The sequence below is a fragment of the Mirounga leonina genome, unplaced genomic scaffold (genome assembly GCF_011800145.1).
Source record: "Mirounga leonina isolate KUSES-001 unplaced genomic scaffold, KU_Mleo_1.0 Mir_82, whole genome shotgun sequence".
Lineage (NCBI taxonomy): Eukaryota > Metazoa > Chordata > Mammalia > Carnivora > Phocidae > Mirounga > Mirounga leonina.
In genome coordinates, this window is record NW_023270825.1 from 30377325 (window position 1) to 30403917 (window position 26593).

Consider the following 26593-nt stretch of genomic DNA (forward strand, 5'->3'; position numbering starts at 1 on the left):
GGATTTTGATGCCTGTTTCCTTCCCCAAATTAGGGCAGTTCTCTGCTTTAATTTGCTCCAATATACCTTCTGCTTCCCTCTCTCTTTCTTCTTCTGGGATCCCAGTTATTCTAATGTTGTTTTGCTTTATGGTATCACTTATCTCCCGAATTCTCCCCTCGTGATCCAGTAGTTGTTTCTCTCTCTTTTTCTCAGCTTCTTTATTTTCCATCATTTGGTCTTCTAAGATATCTAATTCTCTCTTCTGCCTCATTTACCCTAGCAGTTAGAGTCTTCATTTTAGATTGCACGTCGTTAATAGCCTTTTTGATTTCGACTTGGTAAGATTTTAGTTCTTTTATTTCTCCAGAAGGAGATTCTCTAGTATCTTCTATGCTTTTTTCAAGCCCAGCTAGTATCTTTATAAGCGTCATTCTGAACTCTAGTTCCGACATCTTGCTAATGTCTGATTTGATAGGTCCCTGGCAGTTGGTACTGCCTCTAGTTCTTTTTTTTGAGGTGTTTTTCCGTCTTGTCGTTTTGTCCAGAGAAGAATAGATGAATGAGAGAACAAAATGCTAAAAGGATAACAATGACCCCAGAAAAATATACACTAAACGAAACAGAAGAGACCCGAAATCGTGGGGAAAATAAAGAAAAAAAAAAAAAAGAATATGATCAGGCTGGTGAATAGAACAGAGCCACACACTAGATTTTGGGTGTATTTTGGTCTTGTTAGAAGAAACTGCCTCCCAAAATTTTAAAGAAAGAAAAACTTATATATGTACAAAAATAAGGGTAAATACGATGAAGAGATGGAATATGACTGTAAAGATGAAAACTTAAAAAGATTTTAAAAAAGGAATTGATAAGAAGTTGGTTGAAAAAAACAAAAAAAATTAAAAAACAAAGAATGTGATCAGGTGGGAGACTAGGACAAAGTCATATACTAGATTTTAGGTTATATTTTGGTCTGTTAGAAGAAACTGTATCCCAAAATCTTAAAGAAAGAAAAACATATATATATACAAAAAATAAGGTTAAATACAATGAAAGGATAGAATATGACTGTAAAAATGAAAATTAAAAAAGATTTTAAAAAAGGAATTGATAAGATGTTGGTTGAAAAAGGAAAGAAGAAAAATTCAACTAAAAAAATAGAAAAGGAGGCAGTTGCAGTAGTGCTCTCTGAGTTCCTGTCTCCCTCCCCGCGCCTCCCAGGATCCCTCCCAGACCCGCGACCCAGCTGCTGCCAGCGTTGCTGCCACCCGCAAAGGAGCCAAGCCCAGCAGGGGCGCTGCCCGGGGCCCCATGGGCAAGAGGCTACAGCAGGAGCTGATGACCCTCATGATGTCTGGTGACAAAGGCATCTCTGCCTTCCCTGAATCCGACAACCTTTTCAAATGGGTGGGGACCATCCATGGGGCAGCAGGCACAGTGTATGAAGACCTGAGGTATAAGCTCTCCCTGGAGTTCCCCAGTGGCTACCCTTACAACGCGCCCACGGTGAAGTTCCTCACACCCTGCTGCCACCCGAACGTGGACACCCAGGGGAACATCTGCCTGGACATCCTGAAGGACAAGTGGTCTGCCCTGTATGATGTCAGGACCATCCTGCTGTCCATCCAGAGCCTGCTAGGAGAACCAAACATTGATAGTCCTTTGAACATGCATGCTGCCGAGCTCTGGAAAAACCCCACAGCCTTTAAGAAGTATCTGCAAGAAACCTACTCAAAGCAGGTCTCCAGCCAAGATCCCTGACTGTCCAGCCTCTCTCTTTGTGTTGTCTTTTTATTTTCTCCTTAGATAGTCTTTCTCTTCATTTCTATCTAGGACTCTGTATCTTAAGCTGTGGTGTCATTTTTGTTTTGTTTCTGTTTTTTAAATTAAGTCTCTGGTTGAGCCCTTGTGATGAATATATTAAATAAATACATTGGGTTTTTTTTACAAAAAAAATAGAAAAGGAAAAAACTAAAGAAAATTTTAAAAATTAACTTTTAAGGACTAATGAATCATGGGAGAAAAGCCTTGAATTCTATGTGCTGTACTCCCCTAGCGCTGGAGTTTTGCAGTTCTCATTGATCGGTAAACTTGGTCTTGGCTGGATATTCTTGCTGATCTTCTGGGGAAGGGGCCTGTTGCCGTGGTTCCCAAATGTCTTTGCTGGAGGCGGAATTACACTGCCCTTGCCAGGGGTCAGGCTAAATAATGTGCTCGGGTTTGCCCTCAGTAGCTTTTGTTCCCTGAAAGCTTTCTGTACAGCCTTGGAGGACGAGAGTGAAAATGGTGGCCTGCCAGTCTCTGGTCCCAGAGGAGCCGAGAGCTCGGGGCCCCACTCCTTAGTGAGCCCCCAGAGAAAAGCAGTCAATCACCCCTGTCTCCCTGGTCTCCGGCTGCACTCTGAGCTCACCCGGCCTGTGACTGAGTGTTTCTATCTCTAGCACACGACCCCGTTTGGAGTCTCCAAACCGAGCAGATTGCTGTGGTGCACTGCCATGCTGCTCCTCCTGGGGGAGGAAGGGGAGTCTCCCCAGATCTGCCGCTTGTTGGGTCTCTGCAGCTGGCTTCCCCATTTCAGTACCTGGGAGCTCTGCTGCATTCAGGCACCCCCGGTCTTTCTGTGACCCTGGGGTTCCTGAGACCACACTGTCCCAGCGAGGGTTCCACCCCCTGCTTAGCCACTGGAGCGACATCCCTCAGCGGAGCAGACTTCTAAAAGTTCCGATTTTGTGCTCCACTGCTCTATCACTTGCAGGTAGCGGCTGACGGAGGCTCCCTCCCCCACGGTCTATCTTCTCAAATATCGCCTTGGATTCACTTCTCTGCATGTCCTACCTTCCAGAAAGTGGTCACTTTTTTGTTCATAGAATTGCTGCTGTTCTTTTCTTCGATCTCCTGTTGAGTTTGTAGGTGTTCTGAATGGTTTGATAACTAGCTGAATTCCTGGGACCAGACGAACTTTAGGTCTCCTCCTCCTCCGCCATCTTGCTACTTGTCCTAATTATTTTTTATTGATTTTTAACTTAGATGCATTGTAATCAAAGAATATTTTCAATGAGTTCATTCTTTGATATTTGTTGAGACTTGTTTTATGACCCAACATATGATCAGTTTATATATAAATAATGTGTGCTTGAAAGAATGTATATCTAGCAGTGTTGGGTACATATTAAAAATTTATACATCCATTTGGTCAGCTTTGTAGGGTTTTCTCAAATTTTCTGTAGTGTTGACTTTTTAAATCTGTTTTTTCTATCTGCTACTGAGAAAATTGTGCTAACGTCTCTCATTATGATTCCATTTCACCATGATATTAGGCACACATAATTTCAGAATTATTACATCTTCATGGGGACTTGAGTTTTTAGTGTAACGAAGTTTTTGTTAAAAAACAAAATTTAAATATCAATAAATTTAAAGATCAAATTGGTTTTATTCAGTGATTCATGCATCAGGCAAATGGAAAAGAGCTCTGAGCAGGGACAAGGAAAGAGCACATTATTTCATCTTTCTTGGGGGGACAGACAAGGACAATCAGGTAGTTTACCTCACTACTCTGACCAGGAAATTCCAGACTGGTTAAAATTACATTCCTGGGGAGGATGGAACTTAGGTTAGATATTAAGTTTCAGTTTGGTGACATACTTAGCAGAAGTGACTCCATTTTGGGCCTGTTGTCTTTTTCTTAACACTTTGCTTGCTAATAATGCTTTTTTCCTTAAAGGCTGTTTTGTTGCATGTTAATATAGCTTCTTTAGCTTCCTTTCAATCTTAACTTTTCTATAAATGTAGGTTTTAAATATATATCTCTTATAAACAGAATATATGTTTTTAATAGTCTTTTTAATTGGATCATTAAATCCATTTACATTTAATGTAAATTTTTATATATTTGGGTTTAAATATACTTTTTTATGCACTATTTGTTACCATTATTTCTTTTGACTTTTGTTTGTCCTCTTTTGGATTAATAATGTTTTATTAATTTGTTGTTCTGTTGGTTTGAAAGCTATATTTTTACTCTTCCACGAGAGGTTACTGTAGAGATTGTTGCAGGTTTTAGCTTTTGTTTTTTTCCTCTTACTGTTTGGTCTTGAGGGGGAGCAGGATATGCTCTCCCAAAATGAACCATTTTGACATGTGGATTATTTTGAGCTGAAGACCCAGCAGACTATGGAAAAGCTTTTCTCTCTCCTTTAACTGCCTAAAACAACTTAGATGGAGGACCTGTACCAGGAAGAGATCTTTTACCAGATATATAACTTTTTATACCAGAAAGACTTACCTGCATGGCATAGTAGACATTTGTTTACCAAACATTTGTCTTTTCATCTTCCTGTGATTTTCTTCCTCCCCTTTTAAACCTTAGTTCCCTACCTCATTTTCCTTTGCTCAGGATGATATTTAATTTCCTAACTCAATTGCCTGGCTACCTGTGAGTATCATATCTTTGTGGGCCTCCCATACGTACATAATTTTTTTTTCTCCAGTTCATGTGTTTTATGTCAATTATTAGGCCGGCCAATGAACCTAGAAGGGAAGAAGGGAAAATTCCCCAACATTCTGGTTTTGGTATTAGGGTAATGCTGGCTTCATAACATAAGTTGGGTTCCCTCCTTTTTTATTTTCTGGAACAGATTGTGTAGAATTGGTGTTACTTTCTTAAATATTTTATACAATTTGCCAGTGACACCTTCTGGGCTTCAGTCTTTCTTTTTTAAAATGTATTTAGCTATAGATTTAATTTTTTAAATAGATAAGACTATTCTGGTTATGGATTCTTCTTTTTCTGACATTTCCTAATTGGACTTGAGTAAAGAAACTCTGTTGATTTTGTATGTAGATCCTTGCACTTTGATTGATATTTATCTGTTAATCTAGCCACTTTGTTGAATTCTGTTAACCGTAATCATAATAAATATTCTTAATAGAGGAACGTTAGAAGCATTCCCATTAAAGCCAAGAATAAGAAAAGAATATTCATAATTGTAGCTACTTTTTAGTACTGTTTTGCAGGTCATAGCCCTATACCATATGTAGTCAAACAGCAAAAAGAAATAAGTGGTATGAAGTTTAGAAAGAAAGAATTGAAAATGTGATCATGTGCAGATGAAATGTTGCCTACCAAGAAATTTGTCTGCTGAAGAAGATTAAAACTATTAGAATGAATAAGATAGTTCAACAAGGTCACTTTTCACTTCTAAATGCTTTGTAATTTTTATTTTTTATAGCCTCTTTAACATGTTAATATAATTTAAAACTTTTTTAGCTTCCATATATTTGGATTTTTCCTGCAGTTATCTATTTGTTATTGATTTTAAATGTTATCACTTCTCGGCCCTTTGGCTAACATCAAGTGATTTTAAGTGTTATTTACTATAGTCAGTGTGGCATGTATGACAATATTTTTTACATGTGAATTTGCCTAGTTTTCCCTTCTGCCCTAGAATAAGTTTAGTTCTTATAAACATCTTGTGTGTATTTGAGGGGAAATGGCAATCTAAATTTTGGGGGCTCAAAATTCTATATATGCCTATTAGAAAAATCTTATTATTTTACTCATATTTTCAATAATCATTAATATAATCTGCTTGATCTATTAGATTCTGCAAAAGGTATGTTAAGCTCTTCTAGAATGTTTGTGTTTAGGGGCGTCTGGGTGGCTCAGATGGTTAAGCATCTGCCTTTGGCTCAGGTCATGATCTCCAGGTCCTGGGATTGAGCCCCACGTCTGGCTCCCTGCTGAGCAGGGAGTCTGCTTCTCCCTCTTCCTCTCCCTCTCCCCACTGCTCCTACTGTCTCTCTCTCTGTGTCTCTGTCTCAAATGAATAAATAAAAAATTCTTAAAAAAAAAAAAAGAAAACATTTCTCTTTAAAAAAATGTGTTTATTTTTATCCATTTTGATGCATACATTTTATTTTATTTTATTTTATTTTTATTTTTTAAATATTTTATTTATTTATTTGACAGAGAGAGACACAGCGAGAGAGGGAACACAAGCAGGGGGAGTGGGAGAGGGAGAAGCAGGCTTCCCGCCAAGCAGGGAGCCCAATGCAGGGCTCAGTCGCAGGACCCCGGGATCATGACCTGAGCCGAAGGCAGACGCTTAACGACTGAGCCACCCAGGCATCCCTTGATGCATACATTTTAAAGCAATGTAGTCAGATGATATTTTATAATTCTTCTATATTTTTGAAAAATTGTTCCATTTATCAATATAAAATCTGCCTTTTTGATAGTTTGCCTTGAACTCTGTTTTATCCATTATAAATACTGCTATTTAGTGATCTCCCTATCCCCATAGCTTTTTTGTTGGTGTATCATTTTTATAGCCCTCTACTGTCAACCTTGTGCTTTCATTCTTTTTTAAGTGCATTTCTTGTAAGTAGTGGATAGCAGGATTTTTTTAAAGTTCAGAAAATCTCTACTAGTTAATAGATGAGTTTAATATTTACTGAATTATTGATACGTTTGTATATATCTCTACCACTCGAAACTGATTGAGAAAAAAATCAAGTAAAAGTCAAGAAAGAAGAAAAGATAAAACAGTAAAAATAAAACCGAGGTTGAAAATAATCCTCCATCAATAGCAATACTGAAATAATTCTATCTTCTTTTACCATACAAGGTTGCTAATGAGCAGTCTTTTTTCTAATCCATATTCCTTTTTAAGTAAAGTCTTTTCACTCTTTTTGGTTTTGAGATTTTCTTTTTTATCCTTAATATTCTAAAGCTTTATTATTATTTGATTAAGAATGGGCAGTTTTTGTTTTGTTGTGGTTATTTTTTATTATGTTTTTTCAATCTGGGGACTCATGTGTCTCTAAATATTCAATTAATTACTGGTCAATTATTTAATTATATCCCTTCCTCTATTCTCTTTGTTCTCTAATTCTGAAACCCCTAATAGACATGTGTTGGAACTTGTGGATCTAGCTTTTATAACACAGCTTTTCTTTCGTTCATCCCAACTCTTGTGCATCATTCTAATGGAATCCTCAGGTTGTATTTCTAGTGTGTTAATTTAGTCTTAAATTCAGTCACTATTCAGCTATTCCACTTATTTTAATTTGGGTTTTGTTGTTTTGTTTATTGACTTCTGCCATCACATTCTTCTTTCCTTAACACTTTGCCACACACAGATAACATGACATCAGCTCCTATTTACCACTGTGGAATCCTGTCTAATATTTTCTTAGACACTTCTTTATTTCAGGTGTATTGAAGGTGTTCTTTTTTGTTTTCAAGAGCAGCATACATTTATTAGTATTTTTATGTAATAACATCATTTAGGGTGGTGGTTAACAGCATGGACTGCGGAAGCACAAGGCCAAGGTTCAAAGCCAGTTTCTTCTTCTTCAACATGTAATTCATACTCCTTGTGTCCCATTATCTTTACTTGTGATCGTCATCATATTTATGTTTTTGTGAGTATATGTCAAAATGCCTGGCACATAAAAAGTGCTCAGTAAATATTAGCTGCTGGTAGTCGTCATAATGATGGTAGCAGTACCTTAGTTATCACTACACGATTGGACTGATCGAGACTGTCATGCGTTTGTTATCTGCCTTACCAGCCCAACCATCCCTTATGTGACTTTTTAAATTCAAATTGCATATAACAGACTTAATAACTTATGGCTCCTCTTTCTTTTCTACAGATTGATCCTGAATTAGAAAAAAAACTGAAAATGAATAAAGTATCATTGGAATCAGAGTATGAGGTACATATGTTAATATATGTTATATGTTAATATAATCTCTTTTGTAACAGTCTTACTAGTCAGTGACTGATTCTGTCTGTCTTAAGGTGAATTTGAATTATTACCAGTGCAGAAAAAAATTACCCCAAACAATATGGTATTGGGACAACTAATTATGTAGTCATTTGAAAAGAAAATAAAGATGGATCTCTATTTCACATATTAAAATGAATAAATTCTAGGTGGAACAAGAATTTAAAAATAAAAAAACAGTGCTAAAAATACTAGGAGAAAAAAATGGAGATTCTTTATTGTGGTCTTGAGTCAGAAAAGTTGATTTAAATGTGATACAAAATTCAAAAGCTTTAAAAGTAAAGACTGATGAGTTTATCTATAAATATTCAAAAGTTCGGGTGCCTGGGTGGCTCAGTTGGTTAAGCAACTGCCTTCAGCTCAGGTCATGATCCTGGAGTCCTGGGATCGAGTCCCACATCGGGCTCCCTGCTCGGCAGGGAGTCTGCTTCTCCCTCTGACCCTCCCCACTCTCATGCTCTCTCTCTGTCTCATTCTTTCTCTCTCAAATAAATAAATAAAATCTTAAAAAAAATATATATATATATATTCAAAAGTTCAGCCTAAAACAAAATAATGTATATAAAGTCACTAGTTAAATGAGGAATTGTAAAAATATTGTTTATCTTTTCATGGTGAATTCGTTTATTTAAATATGAGCAATATCTACAGATCAACATGGAAAAGTTTAGTATTTTAGTTGGTCAGTGGGAACATGGGCAAAGAATGTAAAGACTTCAGCAAAAAGGAAATAAATATCATTCTTTTTGGTGTGTGTGTCTTTAACAATTTTTTTTATTTAAATTCAGTTAGCCAACATATAGTACATCATAACTTGATGTAGTGTTCAGTGATTCATTAGTTGTGTATAACACCCAGTGCTCATCACATCACGTGCTCTTCTTAATGCCCATCACTCAGTTACCGCATCCCCCCACCCACTTCCCTTTCCACAACCCTCAGTTTGTTTCCCAGAGTCAAGAATCTCTCATGGTTTGTCTCCCTCTCTGATTTCTTCCCATTCAGTTTTCCCTCCCTTCCCGTATGATCCTCTGTGCTATTTCTTATATTCCACATGTGAGTAAAACCATATGATAATTGTCTTTCTCTGATTGATTTATTTCACTTAGCATGATACTCTCCAGTTCCATTCATGTTGATGTAAATGGTAGGTATTTATCCTTTCTGATGGCTGAGTAATACTCCATTGTATATATGAACCACATCTTTATCCATTCATCTGTTGAAGGGCATCTTGGCTTCTTCTACAGTTTGGCTATTAATAGTGGACATTGCTGCTATGAACATTGGGGTGCAGGTGCCCCTTCTTTTCACTACATCTGTATCTTTGGGGTAAATACCTAGTAGTGCAATTGCTGGGTCGTAGGGTAGCTCTATTTTTTTTTTTTAAGGTTTTATTTATTTATCTGTCAGAGACAGGGAGACAGAAAGAGCACAAGCAGGGGGGAGCAGCAGGCAGAGGGAGAAGCAGGCTCCCCGCCGAGCAGGGAGCCCCATGTGGGACTCGATTCCAGGACCCTGGGATCATGACCTGAGCTGAAGGCAGACACTTAACCGACTGAGCCACCCAGGCATCCTAGCTCTATTTTTAACTTCTTGAGGAACCTTCATACTGTTTTCCAGAGTGGCTGCACCAGTTTGCATTCCCACTGATAGTGTAAGAAGGTTCCCCTTTCTCCACATTCTCGCCAACATCTGTTGTTTCCTGACTTGTTAATTTTAGCCGCTCTGACTGGTATAAGGTGGTATCTCATTGTGGTTTTGATTTGCATTTCCCTGATGGCGAATGATGTGGAGAATAAATATTCTTAAACATATGACAAGATACCAAACTTACAGGAATGTTAGTTAAAATTATAACGATGTGTCATTGTCCACCCATCTGATTAGCAAAAATTAAAGTGTTTAATATAGTACATGGTATTATAGCAGGTGGTTAGGGGGGATGTTCTCCATTTCTTGTATTTTGTTGATTTTTTTGGCTGTGGATCATATTTTCCTGTTTCTTTGTATGGTTGGTCATTTTTGCTTGAAAGGTGAACATTGTAAATAATACATTGAAGAGACTTGTGAAGAGTTGATTCTCATTTTAGCAGGCAGTTAAATTACTGGCTGATCATTTTGAGCTTGGTTTTGTCTTTTTAAGGGAGGATCTGTGGAAAGGCTTTGGTGTTTCCTAAACTGCTGTAACTTTATGGGACTCATTCTCCAAATTGTCTCTCTAGAGGATCTTGTCAGAGCTTGGCTTTAAGCTTTGTTGGAATGAGTCCAAAGTAGGTCTTACTCTTGGCATAATCCTTATTCCTAAAGAGTAGCCTTTGTGGTGTCTCAGGTGTATGTCAAGGTAGAAGCTAGGTATTAAAGAGAGGTCTTTACTGTATCAGGGCTGAAAATCCAGTATTGACACTGCTCTTCTTTAGCACTTCTTGATTCTGTTTCATACTCAATTCTGTAGCAGTTAGTTGTTAAGTGGTAAGCCTTAGGTGGTCTTGCCCAACACATGTACAGCATAATCTTCAGTGACTGTACATGTTTTACATAATTCCACAGAGACTCTTTTATTTACTAAAGATCTTTGAAGACTGGAACATGTTTATGTGAGGTTGTTCTGCCATCCTTGCATCCCATCTAAGAATTATTCTTTTTATTTTTAAAAAAATTTTTAAAAGATTTTATTTATTTATTTGACAGAGGGAGAGACAGTGAGAGAGGGAACACAGGCAAGGGGAGTGGGAGAGGGAGAAGCAGGCTTCCTGCCAAGCAGGGAGCCCGATGCGGGGCTCGATCCCAGGACCCTGGGATCGTGACCTGAGCCGAAGGCAGGCACTTAACGACTGAGCCACCCAGCCACCCCTCATCTAAGAATTATTCTTAAGTTCTCTTGAGCATATATGTCTTATGTTATCTGGGTAAAGGCCATTCTTTTTTCAAACCTTTTTATAACTTTGGATAATTTCATAACTATACTTGAAAATAATTTACTCCTTTGCAGTTTAAATTAGTAGAACTTTGTTCATTTACATATATTTAATACAGACTCCTAGCAAAACTGTAAGTGACATTTAGAGAATGGTTTCAGTTCACTACTTCCCCATTATTTTGTCAAAACCTGTGACTTGCTACTTCTCGATCTATAAGCACTATGTCAGTAGTGATGCTGTGGAGGGTTTGTCTGGGAGTAAATTTTCTTTTAGTTATTTTGGAAACCATAGAATTTGAGAACTGAAGAAACCATGTAGACCATTTGGTTCAGCCTTTTTATTATTATTCATGAGGGAATTAGTGACCAGATGGCTTAAATCGCTTGCCCAAGGTTATACAGCTTGTTAGCAAAAGAGAAATGCTTATTATCCAAGTGTCATTGTAAATTTATATCATTTTCCCTATCTCTGGATGTAAGCTATTCTGTGTTCTCTGAGCCTCTTTTTCTATCTTATTTACTCAGTAATTCCAGAACAATCAAAGCAGATGTAGAAAAGTTACTGTCAGAGTGGTGTTGAAGGGTGAAGAACCATTTATATTTTTCCCTTTATCCTACCTTCATTTCCCTGCTGAGAGGTATTTCACACTAACTGTGAAGGTACCATGATCCAAACTATAGTTGAAACTAGGTTTTATTGACTGAAAGGTATTTATTTGCTCATGGCAGCTGTGGGGAATGTCTTCATTCATAGGCTCAGACTCATTTCTCAGGTGCAAGACAAATCATCTTAGTCTCTTTTCTTCCTTCTAGCAGATTTTAGGGTCTCTACCTTTGTTCTTTTCCTCTCATTTGCTACTGTCACCATGCTAACCCGTGTTAGTCATTATTAGCTGGATCAGCCTTCAGAGTTGGACTTTTGTTTTTCCGGCTTCTTGCCTTTCTTTGTGCTTTCAAAAATAAAGTATGCAGACTCTTTCTCTAATTTGATAATTTTATTCTGATGGGGGGAGGGAGAAAGATAGTCTAATTAACCTCCATAGCAAGCAAGAAAAATTCCAAATCCTAGGAAATATGTCATTACTTCAATTATTACGTGTGACATGCAGTTGATTTATTTGTTAAAATTATAATTGAGGGCCTATTGGATTTTTTCCACTCACTTATTTATTCATTCATTTAGTAGTGTCCTAATCAAAGCCACAGGACTTTTACCCTAATATATATACTTTAATTTTTGTGGCTCTATAGAAAATAAAGGACTCCGCTTTTGATGACTGGAAGAATATTCGAGGACCCAGACCTTGGGAAGATCCTGACCTCCTCCAAGGACAAAATCCAGAAATTCTTAAGACTAAGACAACTTGACTTAGTTGATTCTTTTCTTTCTTTCTTTCTTTTTTTTTTTTTTAACAAAAATGTTATCAACTGGAATTCCCACTACATATTCAGTGGGAAGAAAATTTCAGACCTGCAGAAGCTTGGATGTGAGTAACGTGATGACAGATAATCTTGATAAAAAGTCACAATAACATCAGGCAGTGATTTTATGTCACACCTATGTAGGAAAATAATATCGATTACAGGCTGATGAGAGTTTTGGTTTTACTTATAATACCTCAGATGATATACTAATCACTCTCCAAAGTGTCACCTGATGATTGTATTGATACAATTAAAACATGTTAAGAAAATTATAATGTTCTCCGTTAAGGCAAAAATCATGAAATAGTACATATTACATACAGATACAGCAAATTTGTTCAAGTATTCCATAGATGATTACAATTTGGAAATACTGATTTAAGGTATGCTTTATGCCTTAGCATTATTTGCATGCAACTTGACTGTAGTTTTGTTCTTATTTTTTTAACTTGGGGTTTGCTGTGATCTAAATGCTAGGCAAAAGGATAGAATTGAGGGAAGTTAGTTTTTTTTTTAATTTATTTTCTCCTTTTTACCCCTGTCTTAGCCAGCCCTGTTGCCCCACTCTCTGATATTTTCACACTGAGTTCCAGATGCCTAAAGTCTCAATTGAAATACTCCCCCTTATGTTGCCAAAAAATTACAAATCTACCTGCCTCTTGCCCAATCAAGATCACTATTTTCAGTGGGTTAGTTTTAGCAAAAAGGAAACCATGCTGATTATCTAGTGATGATAAATCATGATAGAAATAGAGATCTGAGAGAACAATTGGATTTCATGGGCCAAGAAAAATAATAGACCTCCACTTAAACATTGCTCCATGTACAAAAAGTAACTCAAAATGGATCTAATTTAAATGTAAAACTTAAAACTTTTGGGAAAAGAAGGCAGAAAGTCTTCAGGACTTAGTGTATAGTTCTTAAAAAATAGTTCTTAACAAAAACATTCATGAAAGAAAAACTTGGTAAGTTGGATCTCATCAAAATTAAAAACTTTTGTTTTCCAAAGACCCCATTAAAAAATGAAAATACAATCCAGACTGAGAGAAAATATTTGCAAACCACATTTCTGCTAAAAGACACATATCTAGAATATATAAAGAATTCTGAAAACTCAATAATAAAAAAGCAAACAGTCCAATTAGTAAATGGTCAAAAGACACAAAGTGACATTTCACTGAAGAGAGTATATGAATATGGCAAATAAGCACATGAAGAGAATGGTTGACATCACTAGCCATCAGGGAAATACAAATTTGGACTACATTGAGAAATCACTACACACTTATTAGAACAGCTGAAATAAAAAAAAGTGACAATTCCAAATGCTGGTAAGGATGTGGAGAAACTAGATCTCTCACACGTTTGCTGGTATAATGTAAAATGGTACAACTGGTCTAGAAAATTGGTAGTTCCTTTAAAAACAGCATAGGGACTTCCGTTTCTGGTCCAACATGTAGGAACACCTCCCATCCTAACAAAAAGAAAAAGCTGAAAACCTGAAAATCAACAACTATTCTTTGATCCATGGGAGAACTGAAGACACAGGACAAAAAGCACCACCTGAAAACTTGAGATAGACAAATACAGAGGATCACGGGTTACCTGAAGGAGAAACAACCCAGAAGCCACTGCTGGAGCCAGCATCAGGTAGGAATGCTTGAAGGATAATTGACTAATTACTGGAGACTGAGCATGGACTAGCTTGACTTAAAAACTCCTGGAGACCAGGCCAGAGGCACATTTTTGTGAGTTTTAGTTCCTGGAGCCCCACCAGTTTCTCACTCTGAATATTAGAGGAAAATCTTGTGGTTTCAGCAGAAGGGAGGAGAAATTAACCATTCTGAAATATGTCCTCTAAATTTTGTTCTCCTTAACAAAAAGCCTGGCCCCAAAGGAAACTTTTGCTAGAGACTAATCACACTGGATTTTACCAGAACTTAAGCAGCTCTGGGATAAGTGAACTACCCAACTTCAGTCCCTTCTAGCCTCCTGTTTCAACTAAATGGAGTAGGGGTGTGGGGAGGAAGACTTGAGAGGTAGTAGTGAAAGTCATATTGGGACCATGATCACTAAAAGACTGAGACCTAATCATAAAACTATAGAATGTTCCCTCCCCCTTCACATAACTACCACTAAAGGCTGTTCAGTGGAGTTTCTTTTACTCAATCCAACTGGGTATTATGTCCAACTTCGAACAAAGAAATTACAAGGCATACTAAAATACAACAAGCACATCTTGAAAAGACTAAGCATCAAAATCAGATTCATATATGGCAAGGAAGTTGGACTTATCAGACTGAGTTTAAAATAACTAATTAATATGTTTAGAGCTCTGTTGGAAAAAGTATACAACATGAAAGAACAGATGGGTAATATAAGCAGAGAGATAGAAATTTTAGAATCAAAAGGAAATTACAGAAAAACAGTGCAACAGAAATGCCTTTGATGGGGTCATCAATAGAGTGGACATGACTGAGGAAAGAGCACGAGAGGAAAGTGATACCAGATGGTAATTTAAATCCACAAGAAAAGACAAGGAGCACCAATAAAGGTATTTAGGTAATTATTTTTTAAAAATTACAATTACATTTTCCTCCTTTCTTAATTCATTTAAGAACAAATAAGACACTTACTATAAAATGTATTTTGAGGTCTACATATGGGAATATAATATATTAGACAATAATAGAGCAAAGAAGGGGTTGGCGACTGCCTTCGGCTCAGGTCATGATCCTGGAGTCCCGGATCAAGTCCCGCATTGGGCTCCCTGCTGAGCAGGGAGTCTGCTTCTCCCTCTGACCCTCTCATGCTCTCTCTCTGTATCTCATTCTCTCTCTCAAATAAATAAAATCTTAAAAAAAAAAAAAAAGGGGGGTTGGGAATGCACCTTTATTGGAGCAAGGAAATAACACCAGATGATAATTGCCACAGGAAGCAAAGAAGAGAACCAAACATGATAAATAAGAAGGTTAACACTTAAAAGTTTATAAATAATTAAAAAACAACTTCTTTAGAGGCGCTTGGGTGGCTCATTTTGGTTAAGGGTCCAACTCTTGATTTCCGTTCAGGTCATGATCACATGGTTGTGAGATCGAGCCCCGTGTCGGGCTCTGCGCTCAGCCAGGAGTTTGCTGGAGATTCTCTCTCTCCCTCTGCCACCCCCTGCCAGCTCGTGCATGTGCGCATGCATGTGTTCTCTCTCAGTCTCTCTCCCTCTCTCTCAAATAAATGAATATTAAAAAAAAAACTTCTTTAAAACACAGAAGAGCATAAATCAATAATTATAAAATGTTTGTTGGACTTGTGACATGCATAGATGTAATATGTATAACAATAATAGTACAAAAAAGTGGGGAAGGATCAAGCCAAATAGGAAGAAAGTTTGTATATCTTAGATTAAGTTAGAATAAATATGAAGTAGATTCAGGTAAATAATATATATTGTGAGCCCCAGAGTAAGCTTTAAGAAAGTCACTCAAAAAATGTAGTTAAAAACATGGGGCCCCTGGGTGGCTAAGTCACTGGGCATCTGCCTTCAGCTCAGGTCATGGTCCCGTGGTCCTGGGATCGGCCTCACGTTGGGCTCCCTACTTGGTGGGGAGCCTGTTTGTCCCTCTGCCTGCTGCTCCCCCTGCCTGTGCTCTCTCTCTCTCTTTCCCAAATAAATAATAATGATAAAATGTATTAAAAATCACAAAAGGAATTAAATGTTACACTAGGAAATATCCTTTTAATACAAAAGAAGGCAGTTAAGGACTAGAGAAAAATACAAAAGACATAGAAAATAGTAAAAATAGCAGATGGAAGTCCTACTTACCAGTTTACATTAAATATAAAAGAATTATATTCACTAATTAAAAAGCAGAGTTTGACAGAATGGATAAAAACTACAATCCAACTATATGCTGTCTATAAGAGGTTCACTTTAGATTCAAAGACACTAAGTTCAAGGTATAAGGATGGAAAAATTGACACCATGCAAATGGTAACCAAAGAGAGCTGCTTTGGCTGTCTAATATCAGATAAAGTGTACTTTGAGGCAAAAAATTATTACAAGAGACAAAGAGGAATGTTTTAAAATGATAAATGGTCAACAGTCAAGAAAACATAACTGTTATAAAACATATATACAACTAACAACACAGCCCAACGATACAAAAAGCAAAAACTTAGAAAAAGGCTATTTTATAATAATAGTAGGAGACTTCAATACCCCACTTTTAATAATAAATAGAACAAATAGGCAAAAGATCATCTACCTAAGTAAACAGAAAACTTGAACAACACTGTAAAGCAACTGGACCTGACATCATCCGTGGATTACTCTACCCAACAACAGCAGAAGACACGTTCTTCTCAAGTGCACATGGAACATTCTCCAGGGTAGACATTATGCAAGGTCATAAAACAAGTCTCAATAAATTTAAAAGGATTTCAACCATACTAATTTCAAACATGTTCTAGGACTGTAAGAAATCAACTATAGAGGAAATTTTGGAAATTTACAAGCATGTGAAAATAAAATGTAATTGAATGTCCAACTGATCAGAGAAGAAATCAAAAGTATAATAAATACTTTGAGATGAATGAAAATGAAGATACAACATACCAAAAGTAAGGGATGTATCAAAACAGTACTTAGTTGGAAATGTGTAGCTATAAATACCTATATTGAGAAAAGAGCTCAAGTTAGTGACTTAACCTTTCACCTTAATGCACTTGAAAAAGAAGAGAAAAAAAACCTAAAGCAGACAGAAGAAAGTAAAGATTAGAACAGAAGTAAATGAAGGAGAACAGAAACACAATAGAGAAATCAGCGAAACTGAAGTTTCCTTTTTTTTTTAAAGATCAACAAAATTGACAAGCTTTTGGCTAGATTGACTAATAAAAGAAAGACAAATCATTTTAAAATCAGGAATGAAAGAGGGGACATTACTAGCAAACTTAGAGCAATTAAAATGAACTATGATAGAATGCTATAAATTCTATGCCAATAAATTATGTAATTTAGATTAAATAAATTTCTAGAAAGAAACTACCAAAATTGATACAAGAAGGAATATAAATCTGAATAGACCTATAACAAGAAATTATACCCACACACACATACACAAAAAGCCCAGATGCAGATGGCTTCATTGTGAATTCTACAAAAGATTCAAAAGAAGAATTAATTATCAATTCTTTACAAACTTTTCCAAAAAAGTAGAAGAGAATGGAACACTTACCAACTCATTCTACGAGGCTAGTATTATCCTGATACAAAAACCAGGCAAAAACATAAGAAAAGTACAGATCAATACCTCCTATGAATGTAGATGCAAAAATCCTCAACAAAATACTAGCAAACTGAATCCAATAACATATAGAGAGGGTTATACATCATGATCAAGAGAGATTTATTTCAGGTATGCAAGATTGATTTAACATTCAAAAATTATTATATAATATACTACATCAGTAGAATTAAGAACAAAAACCACATAATCATATTGATGCAGAAAAACACGACAGAATTCAACACTTCTTCAAGATGAAAACACTCAACAAACCAGGAATAGGAAGAAACATGGTTCAACTTGACAAAAGTCATCTATAAAACAAAAAACCAAAAAACACCTCACAGCTATCAAACTTAACAGGCAAAGAATGAGTGCTTTCTTCCTAAGGTCAGAAAAAAGGCAAGAATGTCTGCTCTTACCACTGCTATTTGACATTGAACTTGGAGGTTTTAGCCAGGATGATTAGGAGGGCACAAAATGAAATAAGTATCCAGATTGGAAAGGAAGAAGGAAAACCAACAATCTTTGTAGATGACATGATCTTGTACAGACTGTATTGTAAGGAATTCACTAATAACTACAATAAATGAGTTTGGCACTCGAAGGGGAGTGCTGTTAGGATTTGGTAAGACTAAGCCTCTAAGGCAGGGAATGTTTCTTTTTAATCCTGCCTGATCTCTCTTCTCTCCACAACAGCAAGGACAGTGCTTTATGAGCTGACCTTATGTCTTTCCTGGTCTTTCCAAGTCCCTGGTAAGGAATGAACATATATCAATTTAAGACACTGATGTCTTGTGCCTTTGGGAATCCATTCGAGCATTTCAATTTACAATTCAGTTGATGGTTATGTTCTATTATTGTCCCTGAGTTCCCTATCATAGGGAAAACTCAGTTTTCTGATACAAAGTATTAGTAATCTATGTAAAATTTACTAAAGATTTCATAGAGAAGAGAGAAATCCCCTTATTAAATTTCTCTTTCCCACAAAGTCCATCATGGGCAGCCCATCCTTTACTCACTTGGCCATTTCCTTATGTAGGGCCCAGCCTTGATGGATCCTGTTTTTCTGTTTCTGGATCTTCTCTTGCTCTTAATTCCTTTCCTTCTCTCTGTCCCCCACACTCATTACTTTCATATGCACAGCAAGTTAGCTTTTCCCCAGCTCCTGCAAACCTGCACACCCATCCCCCAATCCTCTGCAAATAAGCTCTTTTCCGTCACAATGAGGAACCATAGTGAGGAACATTACACTCTACAAATTAAATATACACTTACTATCTTGGGAAAATTATTTAACTACTTGGCTCAGTTTCCTCACGTGGAAAATGGGAATAACAGTAGCAATGTAATAGAGTTAATGTGAGTTAATTATGTAAAGTTTAGAACAATGGCATGGGGAAAGTACTCAGTAGATGTTAGCTATTATTAAATAATTAGGTAAGAATTATTAGTGACAACAAAATTCTTATCAAAATGTCACATCTAAGGGCACCTGGGTGGCTCATTCGGTTGAGCATCTGACTCTTGGTTTCAGCTTGGGTCGTGATCTCGTGGTTGTGGGATCCAGCTCCGTGTCAGGCTCTGAGCTTGGCTTGGAGTCTACTTTGGATTCTCTCTCCCTCTCCCTCCTGTTCTCTCTCTCTCTGAAATAAATAAATAAAATATTTTTAAAAATGTCATATCTAAAATAGTATTTTAATGACATTGCCCAGCCGTCTATTAATAGCAATTAATTGTGTGTGGAAAGCTCTCTCTGCATGATCTTACATGTCTCTTCTGCAAACAGCAAAGTTCAATGGGAAAACATACAAATTGATAAACCTGAATTGGAATCTTGTCAGTTTGTCAGATTATAAACCGTGTAATCATACACAGATTACAGAACCCACTTCAGTCTCAGTTAACTCACTTGTGAATTGGGAGTTTTGTAGTTGTCTGTGTCAGTTAGCCTAGGTGACTAGGTATGCAAGGCACTCAGTAGAGAAAGAGGCAAAGAAGATAGTTGATAAAGGAGTGGCTGTTACTATCATTGACTAGTAGATGAGAAATAATTTGCTTACAGATGATAGACATTCCATCCTAAGTCTTTGCTTCAGATAATTCATTAAAAACTTTTTCCTGTTTGTTTTCTGCCTTTTGATCCTTAAATAGTGTTTAACCTGCTGGATGTCTCAAAAAATGGCGGGGGGGGACGTAGACAAGAGATTTCTGTGGTGGGATTTTTTATTTCCTCTAGACTGAGAATGGAGACTAGACTTTGAGGACGAAAAGGTTGAGAGTCATAACTGGTCTGTGATGCTCCCAGCAGAAAGCCTTAGAGTCACTGCCTAACACCACCAGAGGGCGTGCGAAGACCACACAAGACTGAATCCCCCCCCCCCCCCCCCCCCCCCCCCCCCCCCCCCCCGCAAGGCCAGCTCTAGTGTAGGCCTGCACTCTCTACAGGGGGTCGCATAATTATGAATCCTGACTTGGTCTGTCTCTGCATTCTCCCTTTAGATACTATGGGACCAGGAAATTCCAGGCTGCGTGAATTGCCTTGGCAACCTCAGCTACTGCATCCCCTTTGTGCAGAGCTGCCTCCCTAAGGACTGACTGATGCGTTTAGCCCAGCAGAACCATAAACCCTGTACTCCACAACAAGGACACAACAAACCACAGATGAGAAAATCTTCCACATCTGGTGCTTTGAGGAGCTGCCAACCAGCTGGGCTCTACTCTCTTTCTTCATCTATTTCCTCTGCCTTCATGCTTCGTGCTCTGCTTTCTCCTGTTTTTTCTCACCTCCCTTTTCCTTGCCAACATGGATTAACCACAAGAAACTAGGGCTCCTGAGCATCAGCTGCCTCTAGGCAGTAATAATCAGTTATTCCTGCTGGTCCATTGAACCTGCCTCTCCACAAACATACTGACACACACATACACATACATACATGTGCACACACCCAGGTGTGCCAGCTGATCCCCACATGGTGGGAGCCTGAGTGGGAAGGGACCATCTGGGACAGTGGCCCTGGAAGGTAGCTCTGAGGCCTGCCCTCAGCGTAAGTTGCCAGTCTGTATCATATCACCAGGGGGCATGTTTCCTCCTATGCTGTGAAGGAATGATGTCTTTGCAAATGAATTTTCCTTGACCTGGAAAATCTCTTTTGGGTGAATCAAAGTTTTCCTGAGGCATTGAGAGAACAAGAAACAGTGCTAGGTGAATACATGCTAAAAAAATGTTTATTGAATGAAGAATGTTAAACAGGCTCCACATGGTGTAGTTCAGGCTCCTCTAGTGGGAAGTACAGAGCCAGAAGCTTTGATCAGCTTTGGCCCACTCTGGTTTTTCCAAACCAGGGAAGAAACTGCCTTTGAACAAACAAAGTGTGCCACAGAACTCCTTAACAGTACCAACTTGATCAAGGCTCCAGCATAGAAGACACTTATTAAAATAATCTACATCATCATTAATTCAATGAACATTTATTAAACACTTGCCATACACTAGGGACTTGTATAGATGTTGGAGATTCAAACAGTAAGACTCTCCTCTTCATGTTGCTTATATCCTTATATACCTTGCCCTTGAACACCATGGGTTTGAACTGTATGGGTCCACTTACATGCTGATTTTTTTCAGTGTAGTACTGTAAATATTTTCTCTTATTATTTTCTTAACATTTTCTTTTTATTGTAAGAATACAGTATAATACATATAACATACAAAATATGTGTTAATTGACTTTATGTCATTGGTAAGGCTTCCAGTTAACAGTAAGCTATTAAGGGTTTTTTTTGGGGGGGGGGGAGTCAAAAGTTACATGCAAGTTATATGAGTCATAGGTTCTGAAGAGGGATTAATTTAACATTGCCTGCAGAGTCTGGAGGCCTCATAAACCTGGTTTCCCTAGAGGTGCATTTTGTACTTGTGGAAGTTCACAGAATACTCAGAGAATGGTGTCTCCCTCTAGAAGGAGTATGGAGTGAATACTAGGGTACACAGGCAGGAAGGCAGCCTTTGACCTCAAAGTTACAGTACAAAAGGCTTGAGATTGCATGCTAAGAAAATCAGCATGAATGCTGTAGGCAAGGGCAGGAGAATCCCCACTCTCTTTTATATCTTTTCAGTAACTTCCAGCAATGTCAAAGATGGACTTGAAAATCACAGTTTATTTCCTCTCTCCTACCCCATATTTGACCCTGTAGTCCACTCATGTGGACATGAGTGTTATTGGAGCAGCCTAAAAGCATTGGAGACTGCTTAGGAACACTTTAGTAGGTGAAAAATAATAGGGGATTAAACCAGGGACGTTTCAGTGGCAAGAGAGGCAAGGACAGATGGGAAGGTTTCAGGGATAGCATGGGAAATGTTACTCCATGTCACCTTCACTCTCTACGATTATGTCATCTCAAATAGTACTTGATAGGTGAGGCTTTCTCTCACTCATCCTGGCAAATGGTACATGTGGGGGCTGTGCCCTAAACTGCCAAATGCACACGTTCATTTGTGTGCCCGTTTAACTGCCAGCTTTAATCTGTTTTTATCTCTGTGTTCCTTTAGCCTTTCAGTGATCCACAAAAAGGTGTGCTGGAGGGTTACTGAATGAGTAGAAAATACATTCATAAATGACTGGATTACAGGCCATCTGGCAGCAAAAGCACTGCTATTAAAGGTCCAATGATAAGATATTACACTGATTACCACTCGACCTAACCATTCATAGCACTTAAAAAAGTTTTTTTTTATTAAGCTGGCAAGCTCCCCATCCCACAAATAGCCACAGAGCCTAGAGTACTGGCTTCAAAATAATTTTTTTTTTCTTAGCTGATTTTAACGAATATCTATGTGCAAGGGAGTGTTCTAAAAAGACGTTAGTCCAGAACATGGGGGTTTCCGTATCAGCTGACCGCGAACCCAATTCAAGTCTCTAAATCCCAATCGCTGGCCGACGCACCGGAACCAAAGCGTTGACGCTTGAGTTTCCGGGCGGAGGCGCCAGTATGTTGCGATGGGCCGATTGCTTTTGCCTGGCGGAAGTCTATCAGGAGAGGACCGCGAACGCCGGGGCTGCGGCAGGCGAGCAGTGTGTGACGTCCTCGTCGCCAGGGAGCTTGAGCTGCTGAGATTCGGGAGGCCACGCTAGCTCTGTTGGGGCGACCAAGCGGGTTGGAGAGTTCAGTTTGCACACGCGCCGATGCGAGTCCCCTTGTTGGTGGTGGAGAGGTGAGAGCAGAGAGACCTGAGGAAGAAGTGTGAGGGCGGGATTCTGGAAGGGGCGGGGTCGTGATGCGGAGAATCTGTGATTCGCGGGGCGGAAGGCAGGGACCCTGGCGCTCAAGGGATGTCCGGCGGAGTGGGAGTCTTCAGGCAGTCCTCGTCGAGGGTGACCCTTGCAGGAGGTAACAGACTGATCCTACGTCAGAGCCAGAGTCTAAGCCTGCGGACTGCGGTCACTGGGACGAAATGTAGTTCCTTAATTGCGCGATTTTCGGAATCTGGGTGCGTCAGTTTCTTAGTTTGTAAAATGGACTTAATTCCTATTTCACATAGTTGACTTAAGGATATAAAAAGAGTTCAGCACAATGTCTGCCAAATGGTAGGGACTCCAGAGTAGTTATCGCCGTGTTACTCTTTGTGTACTTACAGCTGTTTTTATGTACCTTAGTATATTACTGCTCACAGGATACTCGTTTGTGTTCTCTACGTGTGTTCCCTTCTACACGGAATGCCCTGAGAGTGAGGACTTTGTTCCATTGCTCAAGGGAGTGCAAGCTGACTTTGGTGTGACAATGGAAGGATTAGGTCTTGGAGCCAGTTAGACCTCAGTTGGAAGCCAGACAACTCCTTTGATTTGCTTAGTGACCTTGGGCAGGTTGTTTGCTTTTGCAATCCTCAGTCTGGTCCATAAACACAATAATTTGGATAAAGCTTTGGACTGGGAAGTAGGCCTTCCAATCTGAGTGAAGTCCAGTTATACTAACGAGACCACGGACAAAGTCCACTTAATTGTAAACACAGAGTGGTCTGTGTTTGGGAGGGATTCTAAAATTTATCTCTGGTGGCCTGTGAAATATACTGATTGCCCTGTTGGCACCGGTGGACTCAGACAGAAAATATTGGATTCAGTGCTCTTAAACCCAGCAAAATTACTGGAAAGAACTCAAGGACTACATCCGCTTTCCTTGTAGCAGTGTTACGTAAAAACAGCATGTTGTTATGTATATTCCATAATTACTATAACATCTTCAAGGTGGATTATATCTTCTGATAAATACTACTAATCTTTATAGACAGCATTCAGAAGAAAGTTTTAAAGTAACACGGATACACTTAATTTTCTCCTCAGATAATGCTCTTGAAAAAATAATGAATTTGATGCTTCAGCTTCTCTGTCTGTTCCCTCAATTTCCCCTGCTGATAGCATCAGTGACCCACTACTTTCTAAATCTAATATTTTTTCATCTTTATCCACCCTGACTGTTCTATAGTATATGCTACCAAAGCTGACTTCCTGCTTTTTGAAAACCATGTTGTCTTTCGTAAACCCATTGTGCTTGCTTTCTTCTCCACCCCCCTCCTCCTCTTCCTCCTCCTCCTTTTTTGTTAGGTTGCAGTCCTTTCTCATTTTCCTTCATGATTTTTTTTTTTTGGTCTGTCCATTAATCTGTATTTTTCAGTACTCCCTCCTACATACTTCTAATTCTACATGTCCAAAACCACACGAGTTATTTTTCAAGCTTTGTTCTTCATTCTACAATATAATATATAATATTCATCTATATATATATTCATCTTCCTCAGCCCCCACTACCAGAATTCACTAAGATCTTAGTTTGTCTCTTAAATGTCTCTGTTCTATCACCTAATAATTTTTTCTCCTACTTTGCTTTAGTCCTCAGTCATGTCTTATATTCCTACTCATATTCTCATATTTCCTACTCATTGGGCAGGAATTGTGAATGCCCTGGGACTAGGATTATCTTGAGGCTTCTTCATGCACATACTTAGCTTCTAGCCTAGAATGGCTGTCGTGGTATCTACTCATGGCCCCTCCGTGTGGCCCCTCCATGCTTCTCATAGCATAGAACATTCTCCTAAGGGAGTGTTCTGAAAGAGAATATCTGGAGACTGAGTTCCAAGTCAACCAGGTAGAAACTACTTCTACTACTACCACTACTATTACTTCTACTTCTTATCTATCTATCTAGACTTGGAAGTAACCCAGGTTCATTATTGTTGCATTCTGTTAGTTACATGCAAACCTCTAAGGCCAGCTGAGCTCAGGTTCAAGGGAGGAGAATTAGACTCCATTTCTTGATGGCAGAATGGCAAGGTCACCTGGCATAAGAGAATGTGGGATGGAAGATATCTTCAGAAAATATCATCTGTCAGATATATGCAATACACGTGTATATATTTCTGTGTATACCTCTATATATACCCAGCAGTAGTTTTCCCCCCAAAGAACAACAGTATTAGTAAATTGGTCTAAACTTGTTTTCTGTTATTTTAGGGTAATCAGTGTGTATCAGTGTCGCTTCCTTCTTACCTCTCTATTACTTTTGTAGTAGTGTACATGGCTGCCACACACAAAAACATATCTTTAGACCAGGTAACCACTGTGCAGGTAAAATGACAGTTGCCACTTTAAATACTTGGAATGGTGGGTCTACCCAGCTTTTTACCTTTAGTAAGTCAACCTTCATAAAGAGGAAAGTGGTGGGGCTTCTCAGCCCTCATCACTAGTCACAGAATAGAGAACAGGTGTCTTCTTTTGCCCTGTAATTTCGACATGATACATGTAATTTCAGTTTACTGGGGTTTCCCTAGAGCCCATTAGCATATTACCATTCCTTTTTTATAGTGCCTTATTTCCAGGATTTCAATGAATAACCACTCCCATGTGCTTTTCACTGTTGGAGGAACATTCCTGTCACGTGTTTAAAATTATATTGATAGGTAGTCAGATGCAATTTTGAATTTAACACAAGGACTTTGGAATTGCTATGGTGGTCTCCTAATGTGGGCCTACTAGGGCCAGAGGAAAGGTGCCTCAGTCTGGTTAACCTCAGTTTGCCATACGTGGTTAGGTTAAGAGAAGGTTTCAGCAATGAATGACATTTCTCATTTTGTCTACCTCCTAGGTAACCCTACTTGTCACTGGCAGTCGCAACTCCAGACATACACGTGTCTCTCAATATCCTCTTGGCACACAGTGCTTCCCAGACTCTGTCCCACTTCCACATTTTTTGGTAATATCTGTGTGTCATTTTACTATCTGTATAAGTTTTCTACTGTTGTGTAACAAATTACCATAAACCTAGTGACTTAAAACAGTACAGATTTATTATTTTATAGCTCTGGAGGTCAGAAGTCTGACAGGAGTGTCACTGGGCTAAGATCAGGGTGTTCTCAGGGCTGCACTCCTTTCTGGAGGCTCTCAGGGAAAATCTGTTTTCTTGCCTTTTCCTGCTTCTAGAGTCCGTCTCCATTCCTTGGCTTGTGGCCCCTTCCTCCATCTGCAAAGCTGGCAATGGAGGGTGGTGCCTTTCTCACATCTGATCATATCACTCTGACCTTTTCTTCTGCCTACTTTCCCACTTTTAAGGACGGTGACTCCATTGTGATCACCTGGATAACCTTCCTATTTTAAGGTAAACTGTTAGCTACCTTAATTCTATCTGCAACCTTAATTCCTTTTTGCTCTGTAAGATAATATATTCAGTTCAGGGCACCTGTGTGGCTCAGTCGTTAGGTGTCTGCCTTCGGCTCAGGTCATGATCCCAGTGTCCTGGGATCGAGCCCCGCATCAGGCTCCATGCTCCGTGGGTGGCCTGCTTCTCCCTCTCTCACTCCCACTGCTTGTGATCCCTCTCTCACTGTGTCTCTCTCTGTCAAATAAATAAATAAAATCTTTAAAAAAAAAGATAATATATTCAGTTCTAGTGATTAGAATGTGGACATCTTTGGGAGTGGTGGGGATTATCCTGCTTACCACAAGGAGATTTTATTATTTTGGAAAAGTCCTATCTGAGTATGATAGGAAAAATGTAGAAATACCTCACAAATAACAATCATCATCATCATCATAATCTTTCATTAAAAAAATTAAGACATCTGGGGTGCCTGGGTGGCTCAGATGGTTAAGCGTCTGCCTTCGGCTCAGGTCATGATCCCAGGGTCCTGGGATCGAGCCCCACA

General features: G+C 38.5%; 1 protein-coding gene across 4 annotated transcripts in view; it reads left to right on the top strand.

The window, feature by feature from the left end:
* LOC118002227 (cytochrome c oxidase assembly protein COX16 homolog, mitochondrial) overlaps nucleotides 1–26593 on the top strand; it is an 87841-nt gene that overhangs the window by 19529 nt on the left and 41719 nt on the right. For 2 of the 4 annotated variants that reach the window (XM_034992553.1, XM_034992554.1), the window contains exons 1-2: nucleotides 1110–1719; nucleotides 7642–7704. In XM_034992553.1, coding sequence (XP_034848444.1) covers nucleotides 1291–1719; nucleotides 7642–7704 — 492 coding nt within the window. In that variant the 5' untranslated portion in view covers nucleotides 1110–1290. Of the gene's footprint in view, nucleotides 1–1109; nucleotides 1720–7641; nucleotides 7705–11947; nucleotides 13052–26593 lie in introns of those variants that run through there. The other 2 variants (XM_034992551.1, XM_034992555.1) reach the window with 2 other exon arrangements.